Source organism: Ornithorhynchus anatinus, chromosome 11, assembly GCF_004115215.2.
Source record: "Ornithorhynchus anatinus isolate Pmale09 chromosome 11, mOrnAna1.pri.v4, whole genome shotgun sequence".
Classification (NCBI taxonomy): Eukaryota; Metazoa; Chordata; class Mammalia; order Monotremata; family Ornithorhynchidae; genus Ornithorhynchus; species Ornithorhynchus anatinus.
Genome location: NC_041738.1, coordinates 14,465,936 through 14,489,489, shown reverse-complemented (window position 1 = coordinate 14,489,489; position 23,554 = coordinate 14,465,936). Strand labels below are relative to the sequence as shown.

Sequence of the window (23,554 nt, the reverse complement as noted above, 5' to 3'; positions counted from 1 at the left end):
TTTGAAATCAAGTGAATGAACAGAAGAGGAATATATTATGTAGTTGCTTGTTTTTCCTACAAAATTATGCAAAATAAACTAAACTTGGTAGAGGCTCATGGACGACGGAGGGAAGAGCAGATCCTTTAAAAGTCACAAAATCCAGATTACTTCCAGGAGTGGGCTCAGATGACACCAAATCTTCTGATTTGAAGGAAAATCCATAATAATAATAATTATGGTATTTGTTAAACGCTTACTATATGCCAAGAACTGCTCTAAGTGCTGGGGTAGATACATGTTATCAGGTTGTCCCCCGCGGGGATCACAGTCTAACTTCCCATTTTACAGATGAGGTAACTGAGGCCCAGAGAAGCGAAGTGACTTCCTCAAGGTCACACAACAGACAAGTAGCGGAGTCGGAATTAGAACCCATGTCCTCTGACTCCCAAGCCTGTGCCCTTGCCACTAGGCCATGATGCTCGTTGTGGGCAGGGACAGTCACTGTTGTACTGTTTGGGATGTACGCCAACCACAGAAGCTTGGCATGCCAGGGTGCCACTGATGGGCAAAGCTGAGCCGTCAGAACTATACCCTCTTCATGGTTCAGGAGCATCCCTGGGCTGACAGGACTTTCGTCAGGTCCATCCCTCCTCTTTGCTTTCCAAGAGAGGACGTGGGTTGTAAACCGTGTCTGCCACTTGCCCGCTGTGTGACCTTAACTTCTCTGCACCTCGGTTCACTCTCTGTGGCTGAATTGTACTTTCCAAGCCCTTAGTACAGAGCTCTGCACACAGTAAGTGCTCAATAAATATGATTGAACGATGGAATGAGCCTGCAAACTGAAGATTCAATGCCTCCTATTTAGACTGAGAGACCCACATGGAATCTGATGATCTTAAGTCGACCTCAGCATTTTGCACAGAGCTTAGCAAATAGAAAACACTTAACCAACATCAAAATTATTATTATTATTAATGAAAAAATTGTTTAGAAATCCTCCTTTCAGGTAAAGTACCGTTCAAAAATGGGAAACCCCATTGCATGTCAATTCTGGCCTTGCTGTTAGTCACTTAAAAGCCCCAAAGGAAAACTAGACTTTGTGGATTTACTCTAAGATGACCAATTTACTCTTGAATAATAAAGAGAAATGTTTGGATTCCGATGATACTTGATCACTGAGGTCATTCAAGTTTGCATTTCAGAAGTAAATAAGACTGGATGAGACCTAATTCAGGAAAGAAACAAAATAATTATTTAATGAGTTGCTTCTCAAACAACTTAAGAACTAGCAGGTTCAATGTGGTTATGCGTTTGGGGATGAATAATGGAGAGACAACCATCCTTGGCCAGGGTATATAAAGGGCCCACAGAGAGGAAGGAGACACTGAACCCTGAAGCCCTCGCTCCTCCTTCCAACCCAACCTAAACCCAAACCCGTCACCATCATGGTCAGCTCCTGCTGTGGCTCCGCCTGCTCTAACCTGAGCTGTGGGGGAGGCTGCTTCCAGCCCCAGAGCTTCGGGTCCGGCTGCTGCGGCCGCCCCTGCCCGCCCCCGCTCTCTTGCCAGACCACCGTCTGCCGGCCCGTCAGCTGCGTGCCCCGATTCAGCCGCCCTTGCTTCCAGCCCTGCAGCCGCCCCGAGCCCTGCTGCCTCCAGCCCGGCTGCTGCCAACCTATCTCCTGCTGCCCCTCGTCCTGCACCGCCGTCGTCTGCCGGCCTTGCTGCTGGGCCTCCACTTGCTGCCAGCCGATTTCCGTCCAGTCCCCTTGCTGCAGGCCCCCCTGCTGCCAGCCTGCTCCTTGCCGCATGACCTGCTGCTGAAGCATTTTCTACATGTCCTGGCCCTCTGCAACATTAGCTGTTGGCTAAATCCTCTTTTTCTCATTATGGAATGATTCATGATGAATGGCTTCATGGCAGAACAGTCCTTGCCATTAGCCAGGACTGGTGTCTTGACAAATATCCATCTCTGCGTATGCTTCGTCTTCTCTCAACTCATTCATTTTTCACAATGGCTATCATCAGCTCTCTTCTCCAAGACTTGTCTGACAGCAGTGTCTTGGAAATGTTCCTGCTCTGGGATGCTGAAGGAATGGAGATCTCTGCTTCATCCAGATAACTGATCCTTGGGATCAGCTCAAACTCTTTTCTGTTCTTCTTTTGCAGTAAATGTCCAGCTTATATGGGCTATGCAATTATACACTGACTGCTTTATAATAAATGTATTTCTGGCAAAACAAATGATTTCTCATTCATTCCATCTCACGTGTAAGCTCATTGTGGGCAGGGAATGTGTCTATTGCTATATTATACTCTCCCAAGTGCTCTGGACACAGTAAGCACTCAAAAAATATGATTGAAGGAATAAATGAATGAATATATTTATTCTTTCTCAATTGAGTCATGGAACTGCTTGACGGGAAGGAGTCTGCCCTGGGATCTCACAGACATTTTTGAAGAGGAATAGAAGAATGGATGTGATGAGTGTTTGGATAGGGCCAGCTAGGAAGTTGTGCTTCAAATTCCCAGTAAGAACTTCTCACACTAAGGCATGGGGTTCCTTCTTTCAGGAAGATTTCCAGGACGAAGCTCTAAATTGGCCCTATAAATGCAAGCATTTAGTTCCATTGAGCTCCCCTAAGTGCTTACTACAGTACTCTGCACACAGTAAGTATTCAGTTAAGCTGGGTGATGGATTGAGGCGCAGTGGAAAGAGCACGGGCTTTGGAGTCAGGGCTCATGAGTTCAAATCCCAGCTCTGCCACTTGTCAGCTGTGTGACTGTGGGCAAGTCACTTAACTTCTCTGTGCCTCAGATCCCTCATCTGTAAAATGGGGATTAAGACTGTGAGCCCCACGTGGGACAACCTGATTCCCCTGTGTCTACCCCAGCGCTTAGAACAATGCTCTGCACATAGTAAGCGCTTAACAAATACCAACATTATTATTATTATTAACTCCACAGCCCCTTGGGCTGTCACCTTTTCATTCTTATCTTGTTTATACTGTTACTCCTTGATGTACTGTGCTCAGTCAGTTCCCCTATAATTGTGCTCTTGAAAAACTTCGCATAACAAAAACAAAACACCCATGGTAATACTCAGTCCTTGACCTCACTCTGTGGCATGTATAATTTTTTTTTCCTACTCTGCATCTACTTGTGACTGTGGCCTATCCAGGCAAGTATGGTTGCCACAAGACTAGCTTACTAGCCGAATCATTCAATGAAAATACCCATTTTCCCCCCCCAATTTCTGCCAATTTTCCTCTTTTAAAACTCTCAAGATTTTGTCCTCTTGTTCCTTTTGAGGCTGCTTTGGGAAATCTCTCAACAACCTGGTCCTAGCGAAGAGCTAGTCTCTTCTCTCTTCTAAATTGAGATGATATTCCAACCCAGGATTACCAGTGATAGCTGGGACACTTTCTCCTTGAAAATCTCTATGTCTGGTTTTAAAGTCACTAATCTCACTTTTTTTTTGGCCTTCCCACTGCTTCTTGCTTTGCTGGTTCCTTCTACTCTTTTTGTATTTTAACTACAAATGTCCCTCAGGGCTCAGTTCTGGGTGCCTCTTTTTCTCCTTTTACACTCACTTTTGTAAGGAACCCATCTGCTCACCTACTGATAATTTTGAAATCTATGTTTACATCCAGTCTTGTGTTTCCTCCTGTTTTCAACTGAATGCTCCCCTGACACCTAAAACTTCACAGGTCTAAAATTAGATAGGTCTTCCCTCCGAATCACTTTCCTCTCTTTAATTTTCCCATCTGATGGTAACACCTCCACCCCTTATAAGTATAATCTTCAGTGCTTGCCTATCCACCTCCAGATCAAACAAAAACTTCTCACCATTGTCTTTAAAGCAGTCCATCACCTTGCCTCCTCCTACCATACCTCGCTTCTCTCCTTCTACATCCCAGACCATATACTTTGCTCTTCTGGTGCTAACCTTCTCATTATGCCTCCATCTCGCCTGTCTCGTCGCCGACCCCTGGCCCACATCCTGTCTCTGGCCTGGAATGCCCTCCCTCCTCAAATCCTCCAGACAATTACTCTCTCCCCCTTCAAAGCCTTATTGAAAGCACTTCTCCTCCAAAAGGCCTTCCCAGACTAAGTCCCACTTTTCCTCATATCCCACTCCCTTCTGCACTGCCCTGACATGCTCCTTTTGCTCTTCCCCCTCCCTCAACCCCACAGCACTTACGTACATATCTGTAATTTTATTTATTTGTACTGATGTTTGTCATTTGTACTGATGTCTTCCTCCCCCTCATAGACTGTGAGCTTGTTGTGGGCAGGGACTGTCACTGTTTCTTGTTGTAACGTACTTTCCCAAGCACTTAGTACAGTGTTCTGCACATAGTAAGCACTTAATAAATACTACTGAATGAATGAGTATAATCAGTCAGTCAACTAATGGTATTGAGTGCTTACTGTGAGCAGCTCACTGTACTTAGAATTTGGGGAAGTACACTACAACAGAGCTGGTAGACATGCTCCTGTATTATCTTAGAGTTATCTTGGATTTTTCTCTCTTATTCACCCTTCTTTTTCCCTCCCACTCTAGTTACCAAATCCTTTCAATTCCCTACAAGCTCCAAACGCTCCTGACCAGATTATTCTAAGAGCCTCCTGTTTGCCCTCCCTGCCACAAGTTTCTACCACCACTTGGAATCATCTTTCTGCAATATGAATTGGATGACTACACTCCTCTCTTCAAAAGACTATAATATAGCCTTTTTTTCCCCCTCTTAATAAAGAGAAGCACATGACTGTGAACTTCAAGTCTTTCAACCATCTGACTTCCTCATACCCAATGAGCCTCTTTTCCCAATCACTGGTAGTTACTGAACAATTACTATGTGCAAAGCACTTTACTAAATGCTTTGAAAGCACAGTATGTCAGAGTTTGTAGTTGTAATACCTGCCCACAAGGAGTTCACAGTCCGGAGGGGGAGACAGACATTAATATAAAAAAATTGATTAAATAAATTATGGATATATACATATGTTCTGTGGGGAAAGTAGAGAAGGAGCAAGTATGAGCAGCGCAGAAGGGAGTGGGAGGAGTGGAGAGGAGGGCTCAGTCAGGGAAGGCTTTCTGGAGGAGATGTGCCTTCAATAACCTTGTGCACAACACTGTTCTAAGCCCTTGGGAGAGTACAATGAAACAGAATTGGTAGCCACATTCCTTGCCCACAACAAGCTTACTATCCTCCTTCTCCTTCAAAGATTTACCAAAGACCCTTTTCCTATAAGATACTTGCCTCTGTTACCTTCTATCTTGGTGACAACTTCTAGCACAATTGTAGACACACTCAAGCAGTTTTTATCCCCTGTTTCATAGATTTGTGTAATCATGCACTCTAATTGGTAAATTTGCATTTTTAAGTTTTGCTTGTACCCCTTCTCTCTGACATGTCCTAGGTTTTCCCTTCTCAAAGCATTCAGCTGAGTGCTTAGATCGGGGATTTGCACAGGGCAGGTGCTCAGTCTAGCCTGGAGATGGTGACGAAGTGAAGTGGGAAGCAGCTTGGCCTGGGAGTCAGCAGGACCTGGGTTCTAATCCCAGCTCCACCACTTCTCTGCTGTGTGACTTTGGGCAAGTCACTTGACTTCTCTGTGGCTCATTACCGCTTCTGTAAAATGGGGATTAAGACTGGGAGCCCCATGTGGGACAGGGACTGTGTCCAACCTGATCATCTTGAATCTACCCCAGCCCTTAGAATAGCACTTAACAAATACCTTATTACATCTGGATCGGAAACGTGCATAAAATGCACATTTTGGCTTTACTTCAGCAATTTAGCAAACATTTTTAGTAACTGTGGAAGAGCTGCTTTTGCTTGCTCCCAGAGGCATTTTGACCTCAGGGCCAAGAGGGAGTGAACTGACATAAACAGAACATTGCTTCCCTTCACCATTTACTTTCTGTACAGACATCTTCCTTGATGCTCTTCTTAGAGGACCCTGGTCCCGCTGAGAGTGGCTCAAGTAGACTTCCATTATACAAATCCACTAAAATTCAACAGTGAGTATATTCCTAGCCCATTCCAACTCTCACACATAGGCAACTGTACTGTTTAAAAAGCAGCATGGCCTTGAAGAAAGAGCACGGGCCTTAGAATCACGGGCTCTAATCCCAGCTCTGCTACTTGTCTGTGTGACCTTGGACATGACGATTAACTTCTCTGTGTCTCAGTTACCTCATCTATAAAAAGAGGATTAAGGCTGTGAGCCCCACATAGAACAGGGACTCTGTCCAATCTGATCATCCTGTGTCTACCCCAGTGCTTAATACAGTGCTTGGCACAGAGTAGGGGCTTAACAACTATCATTAAAAAAAGATCATGGCTCTGCCACTTGCCTGCCAAATGTCTTGAGATAGTCACTTGCTTATCTGTGCTTCAGTTTTTTCATTTGTAAAATGGAGATTCAAGATCTGTGCTCCCTCCAATTTAAGACTGAGTCCCTTGTATGACAGAGACTGTCTCCGACCTAATTATCTGCTATCTACCCCAATGTTTAGTACAGTGTTGACACAGACTAAGGTCCTAACAAATTCCACAATTGTTATTTTAGCCTATATATCTGAAGGACATTTTTGCCAATTTATCAAGGCTTTCTCCTAAAATACAAGGTTGATTATTCTGTATTTTTTAAGGCTTATGAAAAATTCTAATTTCATGTTCCGTTGAGATAGATTTGGGATTTTACAAAGAACTAAGAAATAATCGAAAAATGGCTGACTTCTGGGTTTGTGCTTCGGATGTCTCAGTTCTAGTACTGCGTCATTACTGTTCTAACCATGTTCTTTCTCATTTTTCCTCCTTTTTAGATTGGAGGATTTTCTGAAGTCCACAGATTTCTCCAACCAGAAACTTTGGCACTTTCTTCCGGAGGACTAGATCTTTATTTCTAGACCATTTCCTTTTGGAACTCCAAAGATCTCACACGAAAACTCCCCCAGCTCCCAAGAACCATCCCTTCCAGCCAAGGAGAAGCAGTGTGGCCTAATAGAAAGAACATGGACCTGGGATTCAGAGGACCTGGGTTCTAATTTTGACTCTGCCACTTGTCTGCTGTGTGATCTTAGGTGAGACACTTAACTTTTCGGTGCCTCAGTTATCTCACCTACAAAATGGGGATTAAGACGGTGAGACCCATGTGGGACATGGACCGGGTCCAACCTGTTTTATCTTGTATCTACCCCAGGCTTAGAACAGTGCCTGGCACTTAGTAAGCACTTCACAATTTTTTAAAGGATATTTTCAAATCCAAGGAAAGGTGCTTCTATTTTCCACAGAGGAAGAAGCCCAACCCCTTTTGGTTGGGACTTAGTACATTCCAGCAGGATGGGATGACAGGGATATAAAGACCAAAAGGCCTACAAAGCCTTCCTTCCTCATAGCCAGTGGGTGATGCAGGGGGGAGAGGTTATGCAGGAACTTATTAGGCTGACTTTCTACCTTTGGCATGACCAGGAGATATTCCTCATCATTTCTTTCCTCTTGAACACTGTGCAAGGGAAAAGAAGCTTTCAACTAGCCTTAATCACAGAAAGGGTCCCTTTATGATTAGTTTGTAACGTAGCTCCCGGGAAGGATTTCATAATGTGTCATGGCAGAAGTCCACTGAAATAATAGAGATCATTAAGTCTGGGATACCCAGAATCTTTGAAGATGGAGCATCACGTTACAATTTTAGTAGTAAAAAGGATGGATCCTATTTCAGCAGAGAAACAAAATAATGTTTTACGAGGTTGAGCTCTCTTTCGAGTTAACCAAAAAACTGACCAAGACATTCTTCTAATTTCCACAGATACAAACAAGAACAAGGAAATGATTTCATAATCTGGGCTATATAAAGGACTCAAGGAGGAGAAGGAGACATAGAAACCTGAAGACCTCACTCCTCCTTCCAACTCAACCCAAACCCCAGCCCACCGCCATCATGGTCAGCTCCTGCTGTGGCTCCGTCTGCTCTAACCTGAGCTGTGGGGGAGGCTGCTTCCAGCCTCAGAGCTTCGGGTCCGGCTGCTGCGGCCGCCCCTGCCCGCCCCCGCTCTCTTGCCAGACCACCGTCTGCCGGCCCGTCAGCTGCGTGCCCCGATTCAGCCGCCCTTGCTTCCAGCCCTGCAGCCGCCCCGAGCCCTGCTGCCTCCAGCCCGGCTGCTGCCAACCTCTCTCCTGCTGCCCCTCCTCCTGCACCGCCGTCGTCTGCCGGCCTTGCTGCTGGGCCTCCACTTGCTGCCAGCCGATTTCCGTCCAGTCCCCTTGCTGCAGGCCCCCCTGCTGCCAGCCTGCTCCTTGCCGCATGACTTGCTGCTGAACTTCATCTCCATTTTTGATCTGCTCTAACAACCACGAGCTCCTCACCAAATGTGTGTCTCTCATCCCCTCGCTGAGCTCTTCCAACCTTTTCAGGATCCCTGCTGATCATCTTTACTCCCCACTCTGATGGCTCCAGAATCCAAGGTCACCTAAGACCAACCTGGGCAGAACCTCATCATCCCTGAACCTTCACTGATCCCGAGTCAGGGAGAACATAGGCAAGTAAGAATAAAGAAGTGCACTTCACAAACACCAAACTGCAAAATTTCTTCTTCACGGAGGACTCTCTAGGCTCCCAAATAGACTTTGCTTCTCCTTGTTCCGGCACTGGATGGGACATCTGTGTCTTGCTGCTGCTGTGTTTTCTAATAAACCTGATCCTGAGTTCTCACTGTCATTGACCTTGGCCAGTCCTTATCTGGTTTGCCCAGAGCCAGGTTAAAGTAGGGGCCAGAAGGCTAGGACTTGAGTAATTTGTTTCTGGAGCAGCTTAATTCTGAATTCTCTCTTGATTTTTCATTAAACATAATGTTTTGCAATCAATCGGTCAATCATTGGTATTTATTGAGTGCTTTCTGCATACAGAGCATGTAGTATGTACATGGGAGAGGATAATACCACAGAGTTGGTAGACATGTTCCCTGCCTTTAATGAGCTTACCACCTAGAGGGGGAGACCGACATTAAAATGAATTTCAGACATGTACACAGAATAATGTTGGTATTTGTTAAGCGCTTACTATATGCAGAGCACTGTTCTAAGCACTGGGGTAGATACATGGTAATCAGATTGTCCCACATGAGGCTTACAGTCTTAATCCCCATTTTACAAATGCGGTAACTGAGGCACAGAGAAGTGAAGTAACTTGCCCACAGTCACGCAGCTGACAAGTGGCAGAGCCGGGATTCAAACCCATGACCTCTGACTCCCAAGCTCGTGCTCTTTCCACTGAGCTACGCTGCTTCTCTATGTGCTTTCATATCCTTACATATGTGCTTTCAGGGTAAGGGTATGATAAATATCAAGTGCCCAAAGATCAATGTATTTATTAAGAGCTTATGGTGTGCAGAGCACTGTACTAAATGCTTGGGAGAGTACAATGTTACAATAAACAGTCACATTCCCTGCCCCCAGTGACCTTACAGTCGAGATGGGGGAAGACAGACATTAATATAAATAAATTACAGATATAATAAATTACTGATATAATAAATAAGTGTGTAGCTGATGCAAAAGGGAGAGGGAGTAAGGGAAATGAGGGCTTAGTCGGGAAAGGCCTTTTGAAGGAGATGATTTTAATTAGGCTTTGAAGGCAGGGAGAGTGTTGGCCTGTCGGATATGAAGGGGGAAGAGAGAGAGAGAGGATGTGAGTAAGGGGTCGGTGAAGAGATAGCTGAGATCGAGATACTGTGAGCAGCTTGGCATTAGAGGAGTGAAGTGTGTGGACTGGGTTCTAGTAAGAAATCAGTGAGGAAAGATAGGAGGGAATGAACTGAATGAGGGCTTTAAAGCCAATTCTGAGGAGTTTTTGTTTGATGGATGGATGGACAAAATCCTTGGGGCTTTTTAAAAACTGTATTTGTGAGTAGTTACTCTGTGCCAGACGCTGTACTAAGTGCTGGGATAGGTACAAAGTAGTCAGGTTGGACAAAGTTCATGTCCTACATCAGGATCACATTTTACAGGTGGGATGCAGAGAAGTGAAGTACCTGTCCAAGGTCACACAGCAGGCAAGTGGAGGAGCCAGAATTAGAACTCAGGCCCTTCTGACTCCCAGGCTTGTGCTCTACCCCCAGGCCACAGTGTTTTTAGAAAAATGATGGGGCAGCGCAGTGAAGTAAGGATTGAGGTGTGGTGAGAGAGGAGGCAGGCATTCCAGGGGGTTTAAATCAATCAGTCATATTTACTGAGTGCTTATATTGTGCAGAGCAATGTACTATGTGTTTGGGAGAGTACGATATAACAGAGTTGGTAGACATGTTCAAAGTGTCCCTTCCAAAGTGACCGCATCAACCTGACAGAGGATTTCATTCCACATTTGGCTGCTGTTGTATATACCTCTCATTCCACTACAGTTCTCAGAGACTGCTGAGAGGATCTCTATTTGGCTGCTGAAGAATTAATTTAGGCAACAGAATTGAGCAAGCATCCACTGTATGTAGAGGTGGACTGAGTGGAATCACCCAAACAGTGAGTCTGAGATTGTGGGATTAACTGCCAATTGAAAAGTTTAGCTGCAGCAGAGCAGAAGGAAGGAGGGAAGGTGTAGTACAAGAGGGGACTCTATAAAGAGGGTGGAGAGAGGCATTAATATAAATAAATATATTACAGATAAGTACTTAAGTGCTGTGGGACAAATCCAAGTGAAAGGGTGATACAGAAGGGAGTGGGAGAAGAGGAAATGAGGGCATAGTCAGGGAAGGCCTCTCAGAGGCATGTTTTAGTCAGGATTTGAAGGTGGGGAGAGTCATCATCTTCTGGATACCAAGGGGAAGGGAGTTCCAGGCCAGAGAAGGGATGTGGGAGGGGGGGTCAGTAATTCAGTCAATCTTATTTATTTAGTGCTTACCGTGTGCAGAGCACTATACTAGGCCCTTGCAAGAGTACAATAAAACAAAGTAGCAGACACATTCCCTGGCCCCTATGAGCTTACAGTCTAGAGGGAGAGAGGGGCATTAATATAAGTAAATAAAATTATGAATATGTACATAAGTGCTGTGGGGCGGGGTAAAGGGAGCAAATCAGTGTGTGGAAGAAAAGGAAAAGAGGGCTTAGTCTGGGGAGGCCTCTTGGGAGACACGTCCCTTCAATAAGACTTTGAAGGGGGTGAGAGTAATTATCTTTCATATGTGAGCAGGAAGGGCATTCCAGGCCAGAGTCAGGAGGTGGACAAGAGGTTGGTGGTGAGATAGATGAGATGGAGGTACAGTGAAAAGGTTAGCAAAGTGTGCGAGGATTGAAGTGTGCGAGCTGGCTAGGAAATCAGAGATAAAATAGAAGGGGGCAAGGGGATCGAGTGCCTTAAAGCCGATGGAAAGAAATTTCTGTTTGATGTGGAAATGGATGGGCAACCACTGGAGGTTCTTGAGGAATGGGGAAGCAGGGAGTGAATGATTTTGTCAAAAAAAAATTCAGGTAACAGAGTAAAACAGGGAGACACAGGAGGCAGGGAGGTCAGCAAGTAAGCTGATACAATAATCAAAGTGAGATAGGATACGTGCTTGGATTAATATAGTAGCAGTTTGGATGGAAAGGAAAGGGCAGATTGTGACGATGTTGGGAAGGTCGCATCTGAAAGGATTTGGTGACAGATTGAATATGCTGAGTGAGAGAGATGAGTCCAGGATAATGCTGAGGTTATGGGTTTGTGAAACAGGAAGGATGGCGGTGCTGTCTACAGTGATGGAAAAGTCAGAGGGGGGACAGAGTTTGGGTGGGAAGATGAAGAGTTCTCTTTAGGACATGTTAAGTTTGAGACGTCGGTGCGACATCCAAGAAGGGATGTCCTGAAGGCAGGAGGATGTATGAGACTGCAGAGGAGAGAGCTCAAGGTTGGACGTGTAGATTTGGCAATCATCCTTATAAAGATGGTAGTTGAAGTTCTGGGAGTAAATGAGTTCTCCAAAGGAGTGGGTGTAGATGGAGAAGGTTCGGGAGTGGTGAAACTGGTAACACTACAGCCAGCATTACTAATATCGTCCACTGTGTGAGAAAAGAAGCAGGACCTTGGGAGTCAGAGGAACTGGGTTCCAATTCTGACCCTGCCACTTGCTTACAGTGTGAATTTAGGCAGGTCACTTTAACTTCTCTTTGCCTCAGTTTCTTCATATGTAAAATGGGGATTTAAAACCTCACCCCACCCCACCTTAGACTACGAGGCCTTTGTGGAACAGGGACTGTATCTGACCTGGTTATTTTGTATCTAGTACCACGCTTAGCACATAGTATGCACTTAACAAATGTAATTTTTAAATTACTATAATTATCATTATGACAGTTATCACTGTGTTGGGGAGGTTACCAAGAAGAGGAGCTAATAGGAGAACAGACTAGTTCAGTTTTTGACATTTTAACCTAAGATTGAGATGGCAGAAGGATAAATCCCAGGACAGAAAGAAATATGAGAGAGAAACAATCAAGTGAGAAATCCAAGTCTGCAGATACAGGTTTGAGAGTCTTTTGGAAGGAAGTGGAACTTGAAATCATGCAGAGGACCTGCACAAGAAAGTGAATGTGAAGGGAGATGAGCCAAAAACCCCGAAGTGAAGCTTGAGGGACGAGTGCAGTTAGAGGCCCAGGGGAGAAGTAGCCCACAGTCCTGGGAATCACTAGGACCTGGGTTCTCATACCGGCTCCACCACTTGTCTGCTGCATGACCCAGTTTAAGCCACTTACTTTCTCTGTTCCTCAGTTACCTCAACTGTAAAATGGGGATTAAAACTGTGGACCCGTGTGGAACGTGTACTGTGTCCAACCTATTATCTTGTATCTACCCCAGTGCTTGGCACATAGTAAGCACTTAACAAATAACACAAAAACAAACACCACGAAAACAGGAAGAATTGGAACTGGTATAACCTTATGCCCAAACTGTTTTGAAGCAAAAATGATGTTTAGGCCATCATTTTTAAGATCTTCCCTGAGTAGAACAAGCAGACCAGTTCTCTAAAGTGTTCTTCAAGAACTACAGTTGCCGCCTTCTTGCTTTTCAGGATCCGAACAAGCGACATCTCTTCATTCATTCATTCAATTTTATTTACTGAGGCTTTATTGTGTGCAGAGCACTGTATGAGTACAATATAACAATAAACAGATTCATTCCCTGCCCACAACAAGCTTATCCTGGCGCCCAAGACATGCTTTGTCGTCACCTGTCTAGTTACCATGTGACCAGGGGCACGTAAACTTAGATGGGATAAGCTACAGAGGGTGGTTAATGAGAGCGGAAAAGAGAAGGGGAAATGTTCCCAGTCTGACTGTCATTGCGTTGTCATTGCTGTCCCTTTCATCCTCTGGATTGAAATTGCTCTGGGCTTGGGAAAGCTGCTTACATCATCCTACCATTCTCACCGGGGTCATCTCTGGGTGGCTCAGAGCCTCAGGCAAATCAGCTGATGCTAAGTCATCACCCTAGGTGCCCGATGATGTAGAATCTGTCTTCCCAAAGCCTGTAAGCTCCTTGTGGGTAAGGATCGCATCCACCAACTCTGTTGTATTGTCGTGTACTGTAATGTTCGTCTCTTCCTCTAAGCCGAAAGTTCGCTGTGGACAGGAGACGTTTCTACCAAGTCTGTTGTACTGTACTGTTGGTAGAACTTACTCCGGTAAGCACTCGATAAATACCACTGATGACAACGATGATACTTTTTTCCCAAGGCCTCAGTACAGTTTTTTGCACACAGTAAGCTCTCAAAATATACCACGGATTGACGGATGGATTGATTGATCATGGGGGACAGAGGGAACATGAGGAAGGGAGGGATTTAAGGAGTGAAAGTATCTACCCGTGCAGTAGTTCCACTTCTCAAACATCCTCCCAATCTGGGCCAGTCGGACAGTAATAATAATAATTATGATATTTATTAAGCTCTTACTATGTTCCAAACACAAGTCACAAGGTAACCAGGTTGTCCCACAGTCTTAATCTCCATTTTACAGATGAGGTAACTGAGGCACAGAGAGGTTAAGTAGATTGCCCAAAGTCACCCAGCAGACAAGTGTCGGAGCTGGGATTAGAACCCACGTCCTCTGACTCCCAAGCCCGTGCTCTTTCCACTAAGCCACACTGCTTCTCCAATCTAAGGTCCTATCCCGACTGATTTGGTCCGATGCGCTGCACTTCCTCCAGTAGCAAGCAGCCTCCAGAAGGTGGGTAGAACATTCCGAATCATGGTTATTGGCCACTTGGCCCTATTCATCATATCCTATGGATCCTAGAGAAGCAGCATGGCCTAGTGGAAAGAGGACAGGCCTGGGAGTCAGAGCACCTGGGTTCTTATCCCGGCTCTGCCAAGTGTCTGCTGTATGACTCTGGGCAAGTCACTTCACTTCTCTGTGCCTCAGTTTCCTCTACTGCAAAATGAGGAGTCAATACCTGTTCTCTCTCCTACATAATAATTGTGGTATTTGTTAAGCACTGACTATGTGCCAGGGATTGTACCAAGGAAATCAGGTTGGTCAGAATCCCTGTCCCAAATGGAGCTCACAGTCTCAATCCCCATTTTAGCAATGAGGGAACTGAGGCACAGAGAAGCTAAGGGACTGGCCCAGGATCACACAGCAGACAAGTGGCAAAGCTGGGATTAGAACCCAGGTCCTTCTGACTCCCAGACCCAAGATCAGTGCATTAGGCCATGCTGCTTCTCACTTAGACTGTGAGCCCCATGTGCAGCAGGGACTGTGTTTGAGTTGATTACTATGAATCTAGTCCAACGCTTTAAAAGGTGGTTGATATATAGTAACTATTTAACAAATACAATACTAATGGTAATAATAATGATAATAATGCCTCCAGCTCTCAAACTCTCAGGTTAGCTTGGGCTCAAGGGAGTAATACAATGCTCTGCACATAATAGGTGCTCAAAAAATGTGGTTGATGGATTGGTAGCCGAGAACCACAGTGGTTTATTCTCTCTTTCCTGCTTGGAAAGAATCAGTGTCGCCTCTTGATTTCAGAAGGGAGGAAAGGAGGTTCGTATCCCATTGGAGAGATGAGAAAAACGATGCCCATACTGAGAACATCTCGTAGAGATACTAGTCAGGGGGAGAAGAAATGCAATTAATGCTAACTCATTCATTCATTCATTCATTCATTCAATAGCATTTATTGACCGCTTACTATGTGCAGAGCACTGTACTGAGCACTTGAAATGTACAATTTGGCAAGATATAGACATGGGGATTGTGTCTACGTCTTGCCGAATTGTACATTTCAAGTGCTTAGTACAGTGCTCTGCATATAGTAAGGGGTCAATAAATTATTATAAATCATTATTAAACCATTATTAAATAAATAAAATAAATAAATATTAAATAAATCATTATTAGTAGCAATAATAATGATAATGATAATCCTTTACGATGTGTCAAATAGTGTTCTAAGCCCTGGGATAACTACAAGTTAGTCAGGTCAGACAAGGTCTCTGTCCCACATGGGGCACACAGTATTAATTCCCATTTTACAGATGAGGTAAGCGAGGCATGGAGAAGTTGAGTGACTTTCCCAAGATCACACAGCAAATGGTGGAATCAGGATTAGAACTCAGGTCCTTCTGACTCTCACCCCTGTGCTTTTTTCACTAAGCCGCTTAGGCCACACTGCTTCACAGGGATCTATCTATAATGCAAAGTAGTGGAAAAAATGGTTTGGGTGAGGCGTACAAATTGTCAATAGCACGAGTATTCCGTGAGGTAAAGTTCTTCAGGAACTAAATGGCCTGCATAAAGGGAAACCGATCAAAGTATTCATCAGTGATATTTATTGAACGCTTGCTCTGTGCTAAGCACTGGACTAAGGACTTGGGAGAGTACACTATGATAGAACTGACTTTATCTGCTTTTCTCTGGGTAGATTTGCTGAATAAAATGCTCTAGAGAAATTATGAATATTTTGATGACAGTTTACAACTTATTTAGTGGAGCAGACAGACATCACAGCAGCGTGCCTGAGAAGCAGCGTGGCTCAGTGGAAAGAGCCCGGGCTTGGGAGTCAGAGGTCATGGGTTCGAATCCCAGATCTGCCACTTGTCCACTGTGTGACTGTGGGCAGTCACTTTACTTCTCTGGGCCTCAGTGACCTCATCTGTAAAATGGGGATGAAGACTGGGAGCCTCACGTGGAGCATCCTGATGACCCTGAATCTCCCCCAGCGCTTAGAACAGTGCTTGGCACATAGTAAGCACTTAGGAAATACCAACATTATTATTATTATTGTTCTTCCAGGTATCAGCAGTTCGTAACACACTGTCTCAAAGATTACGGGTGCTGCCTTTAGCTGCCCAAAGAGGAGGAAACCTCCTCCAACCAAAAATCCCACAACTCCTCACTTCAGTGTTCTCCAGAGACAGTGAAAGAAGGTGCAGAAGGATTTTTCTGGGAGACAGGGGAATCCACCATCCAGCCTGTTTTAATGATGTGTCGCTGTAAACTGTGGTTGGTTCCTTGTTCGCCTTGACCAGCGATGAGTAGCTTGGAAGCACAAGACCCCAGGAGATACTGTGAAATTCCAGCGAGGTAAATAATTCCCACAAAAATGAAGGGAAATGGTCCTGTGCTCATGATTAAGGTCTTTGAGGAGGGTATGGAGAATGGGGATTTATTTCGGTGATATGGGGCAGATGGAATGAGTCCTAATTCAGGAAGGAAACAAAATAATTTTTTAATGAGGCTGGGAATACTTCTCAGCCAATCTTACCAGTGGCTGATCCCACTTCTGGCTCCAGGCATCATAAACAACCATTTAGGGGCCAACCATCTTTGGCCAGGGTATATAAAGGGCCCACAGAGGAGAGCGAGACATCGAACCCGAAGACTTCACTCCTCCTTCCAACTCAACCCAAACCCCAGCCCACCGCCATCATGGTCAGCTCCTGCTGTGGCTCCGTCTGCTCTAACCTGAGCTGTGGAGGAGGCTGCTTCCAGCCCCAGAGCTTCGGGTCCGGCTGCTGCGGCCGCCCCTGCCCGCCCCCGCTCTCTTGCCAGACCACCGTCTGCCGGCCCGTCAGCTGCGTGCCCCGATTCAGCCGCCCTTGCTTCCAGCCCTGCAGCCGCCCCGAGCCCTGCTGCCTCCAGCCCGGCTGCTGCCAACCTATCTCCTGCTGCCCCTCCTCCTGCACCGCCGTCGTCTGCCGGCCTTGCTGCTGGGCCTCCACTTGCTGCCAGCCGATTTCCGTCCAGTCCCCTTGCTGCAGGCCCCCCTGCTGCCAGCCTGCTCCTTGCCGCATGACTTGCTGCTGAACCACCATGAAAATAACCCCTTAAACTCTCTGATCCATTGGACCCTACTAATCTTCTCTTGACACATCATTACCATCTCCAGACATACCCAAGTTCTTTCTGTTGACCAACCCAAAGATCTCTTCGGCAACTCATGGAAATGAGATGCGGAACCAACCTCCTGGATGGCATTACTTTGATAGTCTCGAAAAATTCGTTTGAATTTTGAGTTTTTCAAATTTTGATCAAGGGTGACATTGTTTTCTGACTTTATTTCTGTTTAAATATGCTGTCTACCCATTTTCCAATAAATGTAATTCTGGCTTAGCAAAAAACTTATCACGCTCCACATTTATTCCACTGCATTCATCAACGACTGCATCATAATCATTGTCATCAGGGTATTTTTTGAGTGCTTATTAGAAGCAGCATGGCGCAGTGGATAGAGCACGGGCCTGGGAGTCAGAAGGTCATGGGTTCTAATCCCAGCTCTGCCACTTGCCTGCTGTGTGACCTTAGGCAAGTCACTTTACTTCTCTACGCCTCCGTTACCTCATCTGTAAAATGGGGACTGTGAGCCCCACGTGGGACAGGGACTGTGGCCAACCTGATTTTGCTTGTATCTACCCCGGCACTTAGTATGGTGCTTGGCGCATACTAAGTGCTTAACAAATACGATACTTATTACTCTTATGTGCAGAACAGTGTACTAAGAGCTTGGGAGAGTACAATACAACAGAATTGTCAGACATGTTCCCTGCCCACATTGAGCTTACAGTCTAGACGGGGTGTCAGACTTTAATCCAAATAATTTATTCCATATAGTCATCATGAACTCTGATTTTATTTCCAAAGTGACAAAATAAATATTTGAACGAACAGTAGATAACACCTGGAGGCCACACTGCTGGCTCCGAAACTGAGAAAATGGTTATTACTGCTGTCATTTGTTCTGTTATCCTTGCAAAGCCTCACTCTTCCCCTGCAAAGTGGTAGGCTGAGCCTCATCTCTTCCCTGGGCTGAGGGTAAGGATTTTACAACACGTCTAGTACTGAGTTAGGGAGGTTCAAAAATGGTGGTGGGTCCAGGTGCCAGTTGGCGGCATGCACTACTTATGATTTTGTCAGGGTTTGCTCTGCTCTGGAGCCAGGGAGAGAGCAATCCTCCCCAGAGAGCCACCCTAAAGGTGACCTGTGAAGCCTGCATGACATGGCAACTGAAGAAGGTTGGCCCAGAATTCACAATCACCAAATATGAACTCACTCCATCTATTTTCAGGTGTGACGATCCTCAGAGTAGAAAATTCAATGAATACTGAACCTAATGTAAAGGCTTTAATTCCAATTACAGGTATACACTTGGGTGAAATTTTTCTTCTCTGCTTCTTTACCCAAATGTGGTCTTCTTATCTTTTGTTTATCTCCAAAAAATTAGATATCCATTTGATATTTTCTCAGCCTATCGATGTGGTAATGATATAAAGAAAAAGAAAAATGAACTCATAAATAAACAGTATCAAGGGCATTGATTACAGTGAGAAGTAATGAAGTTACATTAAAATAAGCGAGAGTTTGGTTGGACACAAAGAAGAATTTCTTGACTCAGAGAAATGAAATATCATCATTACACCCTCCTCTTCTAACACTTACTAAAGCATCAACAAAGTACTGTGCTAAAAGCTGGATGAGAAACAGTGTTGCCTAGTGGGAAGAGCATGGGCCTGAGAGTCAGAGGACCTGGGTTCTAATTCCTGCTCTGCTACCCACCTGCGGTGTCATCTTGGGCAAGTGACTTAACTTCTCAGTGCCTCTGTTTCTTCATCTGTAAAATGGGGGTCATTCCCTCTGATTGAGACTGTGAGTCCCATGTGGGACAGGGACTGTGTCCAACCTGATTATCTTGTATCCCAGTGCTTAGTACAGCATTTGGCTTACAGTTAGCGCTTACCAAGTACCATAATTAATTCATGATTACACATAAATTCAGTGCTGTCTTCTCCTGATAATCTGTTTGTAGCAGATTTATATTTCCAATTTATATTAATGTGTTTCCCTCTAGACTGTAAGTTCTTTGTCGTCAGGGAATCTATCAACTCCTTCGTATCGCACTCTCCCAAGTGCTTAGGTCAGTGCGCTGTACACAGTAAGTGCTCAATAAATGCCACATTGATATATTGATTGTTAGTCTGAATTTTTTTTAGACAAATTTTTCAGGTATCAAAATGGGAAGAAGCCAAGGTTTTCCTTCTGAAGTATTCCAGGTCTACAGTACCCAGAATGTTGTTGAGGCTCCCTATGAATACAGTGGAAGGGACTGTTCCCTCCTTCCCTATACCAAAGGCTTTGGGGCTTAGTAGGTTTGAGCCTGGCTATGACAGAGAAACCAAGTAGTTTTTAAACCAGCATCTTTTATTTTAGGAGTCTAACTTTGTATTCTTTGGGGATTCCATTTCGATGACCTCAGACTTTTCGCACACTAACTGATTTCAGAATCAGTGGTGATTCTTTCCGCTTCCCACTGACCTGTCAAAGACAGGGTCAGATACTGGGATAATGGAATCACACAAAACTATCACGCCTTGCGTTAGACTTAGTCTATCATATACTGCCCTTGTTCATATAAAAATAAGAATAATTGTGGGTATTTGTTAAGCCCTTATTATATGTCAAGCACTGTACTAAACGCTGGGGTGGATACAGCCAAATTGGGCTGGACACAGTCCCTGTCCCAGGTGGAGCTTAGAGTCTCAATCTCCATTTTACGGATGAGGCAACTGAGGCACAGACAAGTGAAATGACCTGCCCAAGGTCACGCAGAAGACAAGTGGCGGAGCCTGGATTAGAACCCATGACCTTCTGACTCCCAGACCCGTGCTCCATCCACTGAGCCGTGGTGCTCATATGAAAGAGGGATGACGTTGGGGTTAGAATTATAAGATTTTTGAGTGAACTAAACAGAGTCATTTACTCTATGGATAAAGAGAAATTACGATGAGTATTGTCTGAGTAACAAAGCCATGCCAGCACTTATAGTTATCCAGAACGTTTCATGGATTACTTAGTAACTGGCCAATTGAAGGTCAAGAAGGAAACGTTCACTGGGACACCAACAAGGAAGTGGAGTTGGATGCTACGTAAACATCGAGCGATGAGGGTATATAAGGGGCCCAGGGTGCAAGGAGGCAAGCAGACATCGGGAATTTCTCCTTGCAACAAAACCCATAACACATCTCCTGCCACCATGGCCTGCAGCCCCTGCTCCACCGGCTTCTGCGGCTTCCCTGGCTGCTCCAGCGGCGGGTGTTCCGGAAGCGGTGCCTTCCCAGAGGGCGGCTCCGGCCCCCTCAGCTGCCGCACCAGGTGGTGCCGTCCCAGCTGCAGCGTGGAGGGCACCTTCCTCCCACCCTGCTGCGTGCTCAGCTGCACCCCACCCTCCTGCTGCCAGCTCCACCACGCCCAGGCCCCCTGCTGCCGCCCGTCCTACTGCGGGCAATCCTGCTGCCGCCCATCTTGCTGCTGCCCCTCCGACTGCGGCCCGCTGGCGTGCGGTCAGCCGTCTTGCGGCCAGTCATCCTGTGAATCAAGCTGCTGCCAGCCCACTTGCTGATGTTTTATCTGCTGAGGATGTATTACCATTAACCAAGCGGGAGAACACTGGTAACCTGTCACATCGCTCGCAACCTCCTCTTACTGCTGCTCGATTTGCTGTTTTCTGAGCTGATTTAAAGCACCAAAACCAGCCTGGAATGGGAATTCCTCAGGATATGGAAGGAGATTTACACCTTCATCATCAGCATTCAGGGAAAATTTCAAGCTATTCTCCGAGACTCAGTTTCCATGACGTTGCCCATCTCTCCTTCCTCTCAACTAATGGCTGTTTAGAACACGATTCCCTAAATGATATCTGAGGGCAAAGAGGACTTAAAATGAACAATAAATCTGACTTGGCAATATGATCTCAGTTCCTTCTTTATTCTTCCAATTATATTCCTTTTGATGATTTTTCTTATCTATATGCTCTCTAGCATGATGGCCAAAGTATATGCCAAAGAGAATATATTGAAATGGGTCTTGGATCTTCTAGAGTAAGCCATTCTACTCATACTTCATTGCCGATTAAAACTGAACTTCTGCTCATTGTGATCACTAGACCTTTTTAAAATGTTTGGGTAACTACCCAATTTCTCCCCATTCAGTATAAGCGTTTTTGTAGTAATAGTATTTATTAAGCACTTACTATATGCAGAATGCTCTACTAAGGCCTGGGAAAGAATAAAGGAGGGAATTGGTCACAGGTCCTGGTGTTCATAGGGCTCACGATCTAAAAATATAATAGAGGAGAGCGTCTGGCAACAAAGACATAAGGAAAGATGAAATAAAGCATTAAGACAACAAAAATATATGGTAAATGCACAAAATAAAAACAATATAGCAGTTTGGATGGAAAGCAAAGGGCGGATTTTGGTGATGTTGTGAAGGTGAGACCTGCAGGTTTTGGTGACGGCTTGGATATGTGGGGTGAAAGAGAGAGCGGAGTCAAGGATAACACCAAGGTTGGGGTCTGTGAGATGGGAAGGATGGCAGTGCCGTCCACAGGGAAGGGAAAGTCAGGGAGAGGACAGGGTTTGATCGGGAATGAACGGCCAGAGAAATAAGAGGAGAATCAGGAGAGGACAGAGTCAGCGAAGCCAAGGTTGGATAACGTGTTGAGGAGAAGCGGAAGTTTCATTCAGGAGGAAGGGGAATAACAGCGTGAGAAGCAGTATGGCTTAGTGGAAAGAGCATGAGTCTAGGAGTCAGAGGATCTGGGTTCTAATCTTAGCTCTGACACTTGTCTGTTGAATAACTTTACTTTTCTCCCATTTTGCAGATAAGAACTCCTTGTTTTACAGAAGAGGAAACTGGCACAGAGAAGTAAAGTGACTTGCCCAAGATCAAAAAGCAGACAAGTGGCAGAGCTGAGATTAGAACCCAGGTCCTCTGACTCGCAGGCCCATGCTCTTTCCAGTAGGCCAAGGTGTCCACAGGTGCTGGATAATTTTATTCATAGGAAGGTCTTGGATTTTAGACTGTAAACTCCTTATGGGTAGGTAATATACCTTGTAATTCTATAGTTTTGTACTATATTTTGTATATTACTGAACATATTTGGCGCTCAATAAATACGGTTGATTCTAACCCCTGCTGTGTGACCTTGGGAAAGTCACTTAACTTCTCTGTGCCTCAGTTATCTCATCTGTACAATGGGGATTGAGACTGTGAGTCCTATATGGGATAGGGACTGTGTCAAACCCCATTATCTTGTATATACCCCTGGACTAAGTACATAGTAAGTGTTTAATAAATGCCAAAATTATTATTAGAGTACCTCTATTTGAAATCTGATCATTTGAGGAGGACCTTTTTTTAGAAATTCTGGGAATCTTTTGGTCCCCTCCACAACAGAATCTAGTCCCCCTAAGCACAAGGCATGAGGCAAGACCTAGCACTTCTTCACTGGGGCCTCTGCATGAAGATAAAGTGAAATGCTTTATTCATTTGATGTATGTTTTATACAGCGGAGAAGCAGCGTGGCTCAGTGGAAAGAGCCCAGGCTTGGGAGTCAGAGGTCATGGGTTCGAATCCCGGCTCTGCCACTTGGCAGCAGTGTGACTGTGGGCAAGTCACTTAACTTCTCTGTGCCTCAGTAACGTCACCTGTAAAATGGGGATTAAGACTGTGAGCCTCACGTGGGACAACCTGATGACCCTGTATCTACCCCAGCGCTTAGTACAGTGCTCTGCACATAGTAAGCACTTACCAATACCAACATTATTATTATTATGACATGGGAATTTAAAATTAAGTGCTCAGAGGAAGAATGTTAATACTGAGTTAAATGTATACTACACCATGATGGAAAACTGTACTCCATTTGTGACATGAACTAAAATGGCAGTCAATCAATCAATCATACTCATTGAGTGCTTACTGTGTGTACTGAGCACTCGGGAGAGTATAATAGAATTGGTAGACATGTTCCCTGCCTACAATAAGGCTACAGTCTAGGGGCCATTAAAGTCAGTCAATCAATCAATCAATCATATTTATTGAGGGCTTATTGTGTGCAGAGCACTGTACTAACCACTTGGGAGAGTACAATTTAACAGTAGAACAGACACATTCCCTTACCACCGTGAGTTTAGAGGGGGAGGCAGACATTAATACAAATAAATGAATTACAGATATATACTTAAGAACTGAGGGTCTGTGGGATGGGGGATGAATAAAAAGAATAAGTCAGGGTGGCACAGAAGGGAGTAGAAG

General features: G+C 45.0%; 3 protein-coding genes across 3 annotated transcripts; all 3 read left to right on the top strand.

The window, feature by feature from the left end:
• The first annotated feature begins 1,427 nt into the window (after positions 1-1,427).
• Positions 1,428-1,805, top strand: LOC100091863 (keratin-associated protein 2-3-like). The gene has a single exon (XM_001520579.1). The coding sequence runs from the start codon at positions 1,428-1,430 to the stop codon at positions 1,803-1,805; it is 378 nt and encodes a 125-aa protein (XP_001520629.1).
• A 6,129-nt stretch (positions 1,806-7,934) lies between these two features.
• Positions 7,935-8,312, top strand: LOC100091859 (keratin-associated protein 2-3). Its single transcript, XM_007664247.2, has one exon. It carries the CDS (start codon positions 7,935-7,937, stop codon positions 8,310-8,312), a length of 378 nt encoding a protein of 125 aa, XP_007662437.2.
• Positions 8,313-16,891: 8,579 nt separating this feature from the next.
• LOC100090797 (keratin-associated protein 2-3-like) lies at positions 16,892-17,269 on the top strand. Its single transcript, XM_001519788.2, has one exon. The coding sequence runs from the start codon at positions 16,892-16,894 to the stop codon at positions 17,267-17,269; it is 378 nt and encodes a 125-aa protein (XP_001519838.2).
• The last annotated feature ends 6,285 nt before the right edge of the window (positions 17,270-23,554 follow it).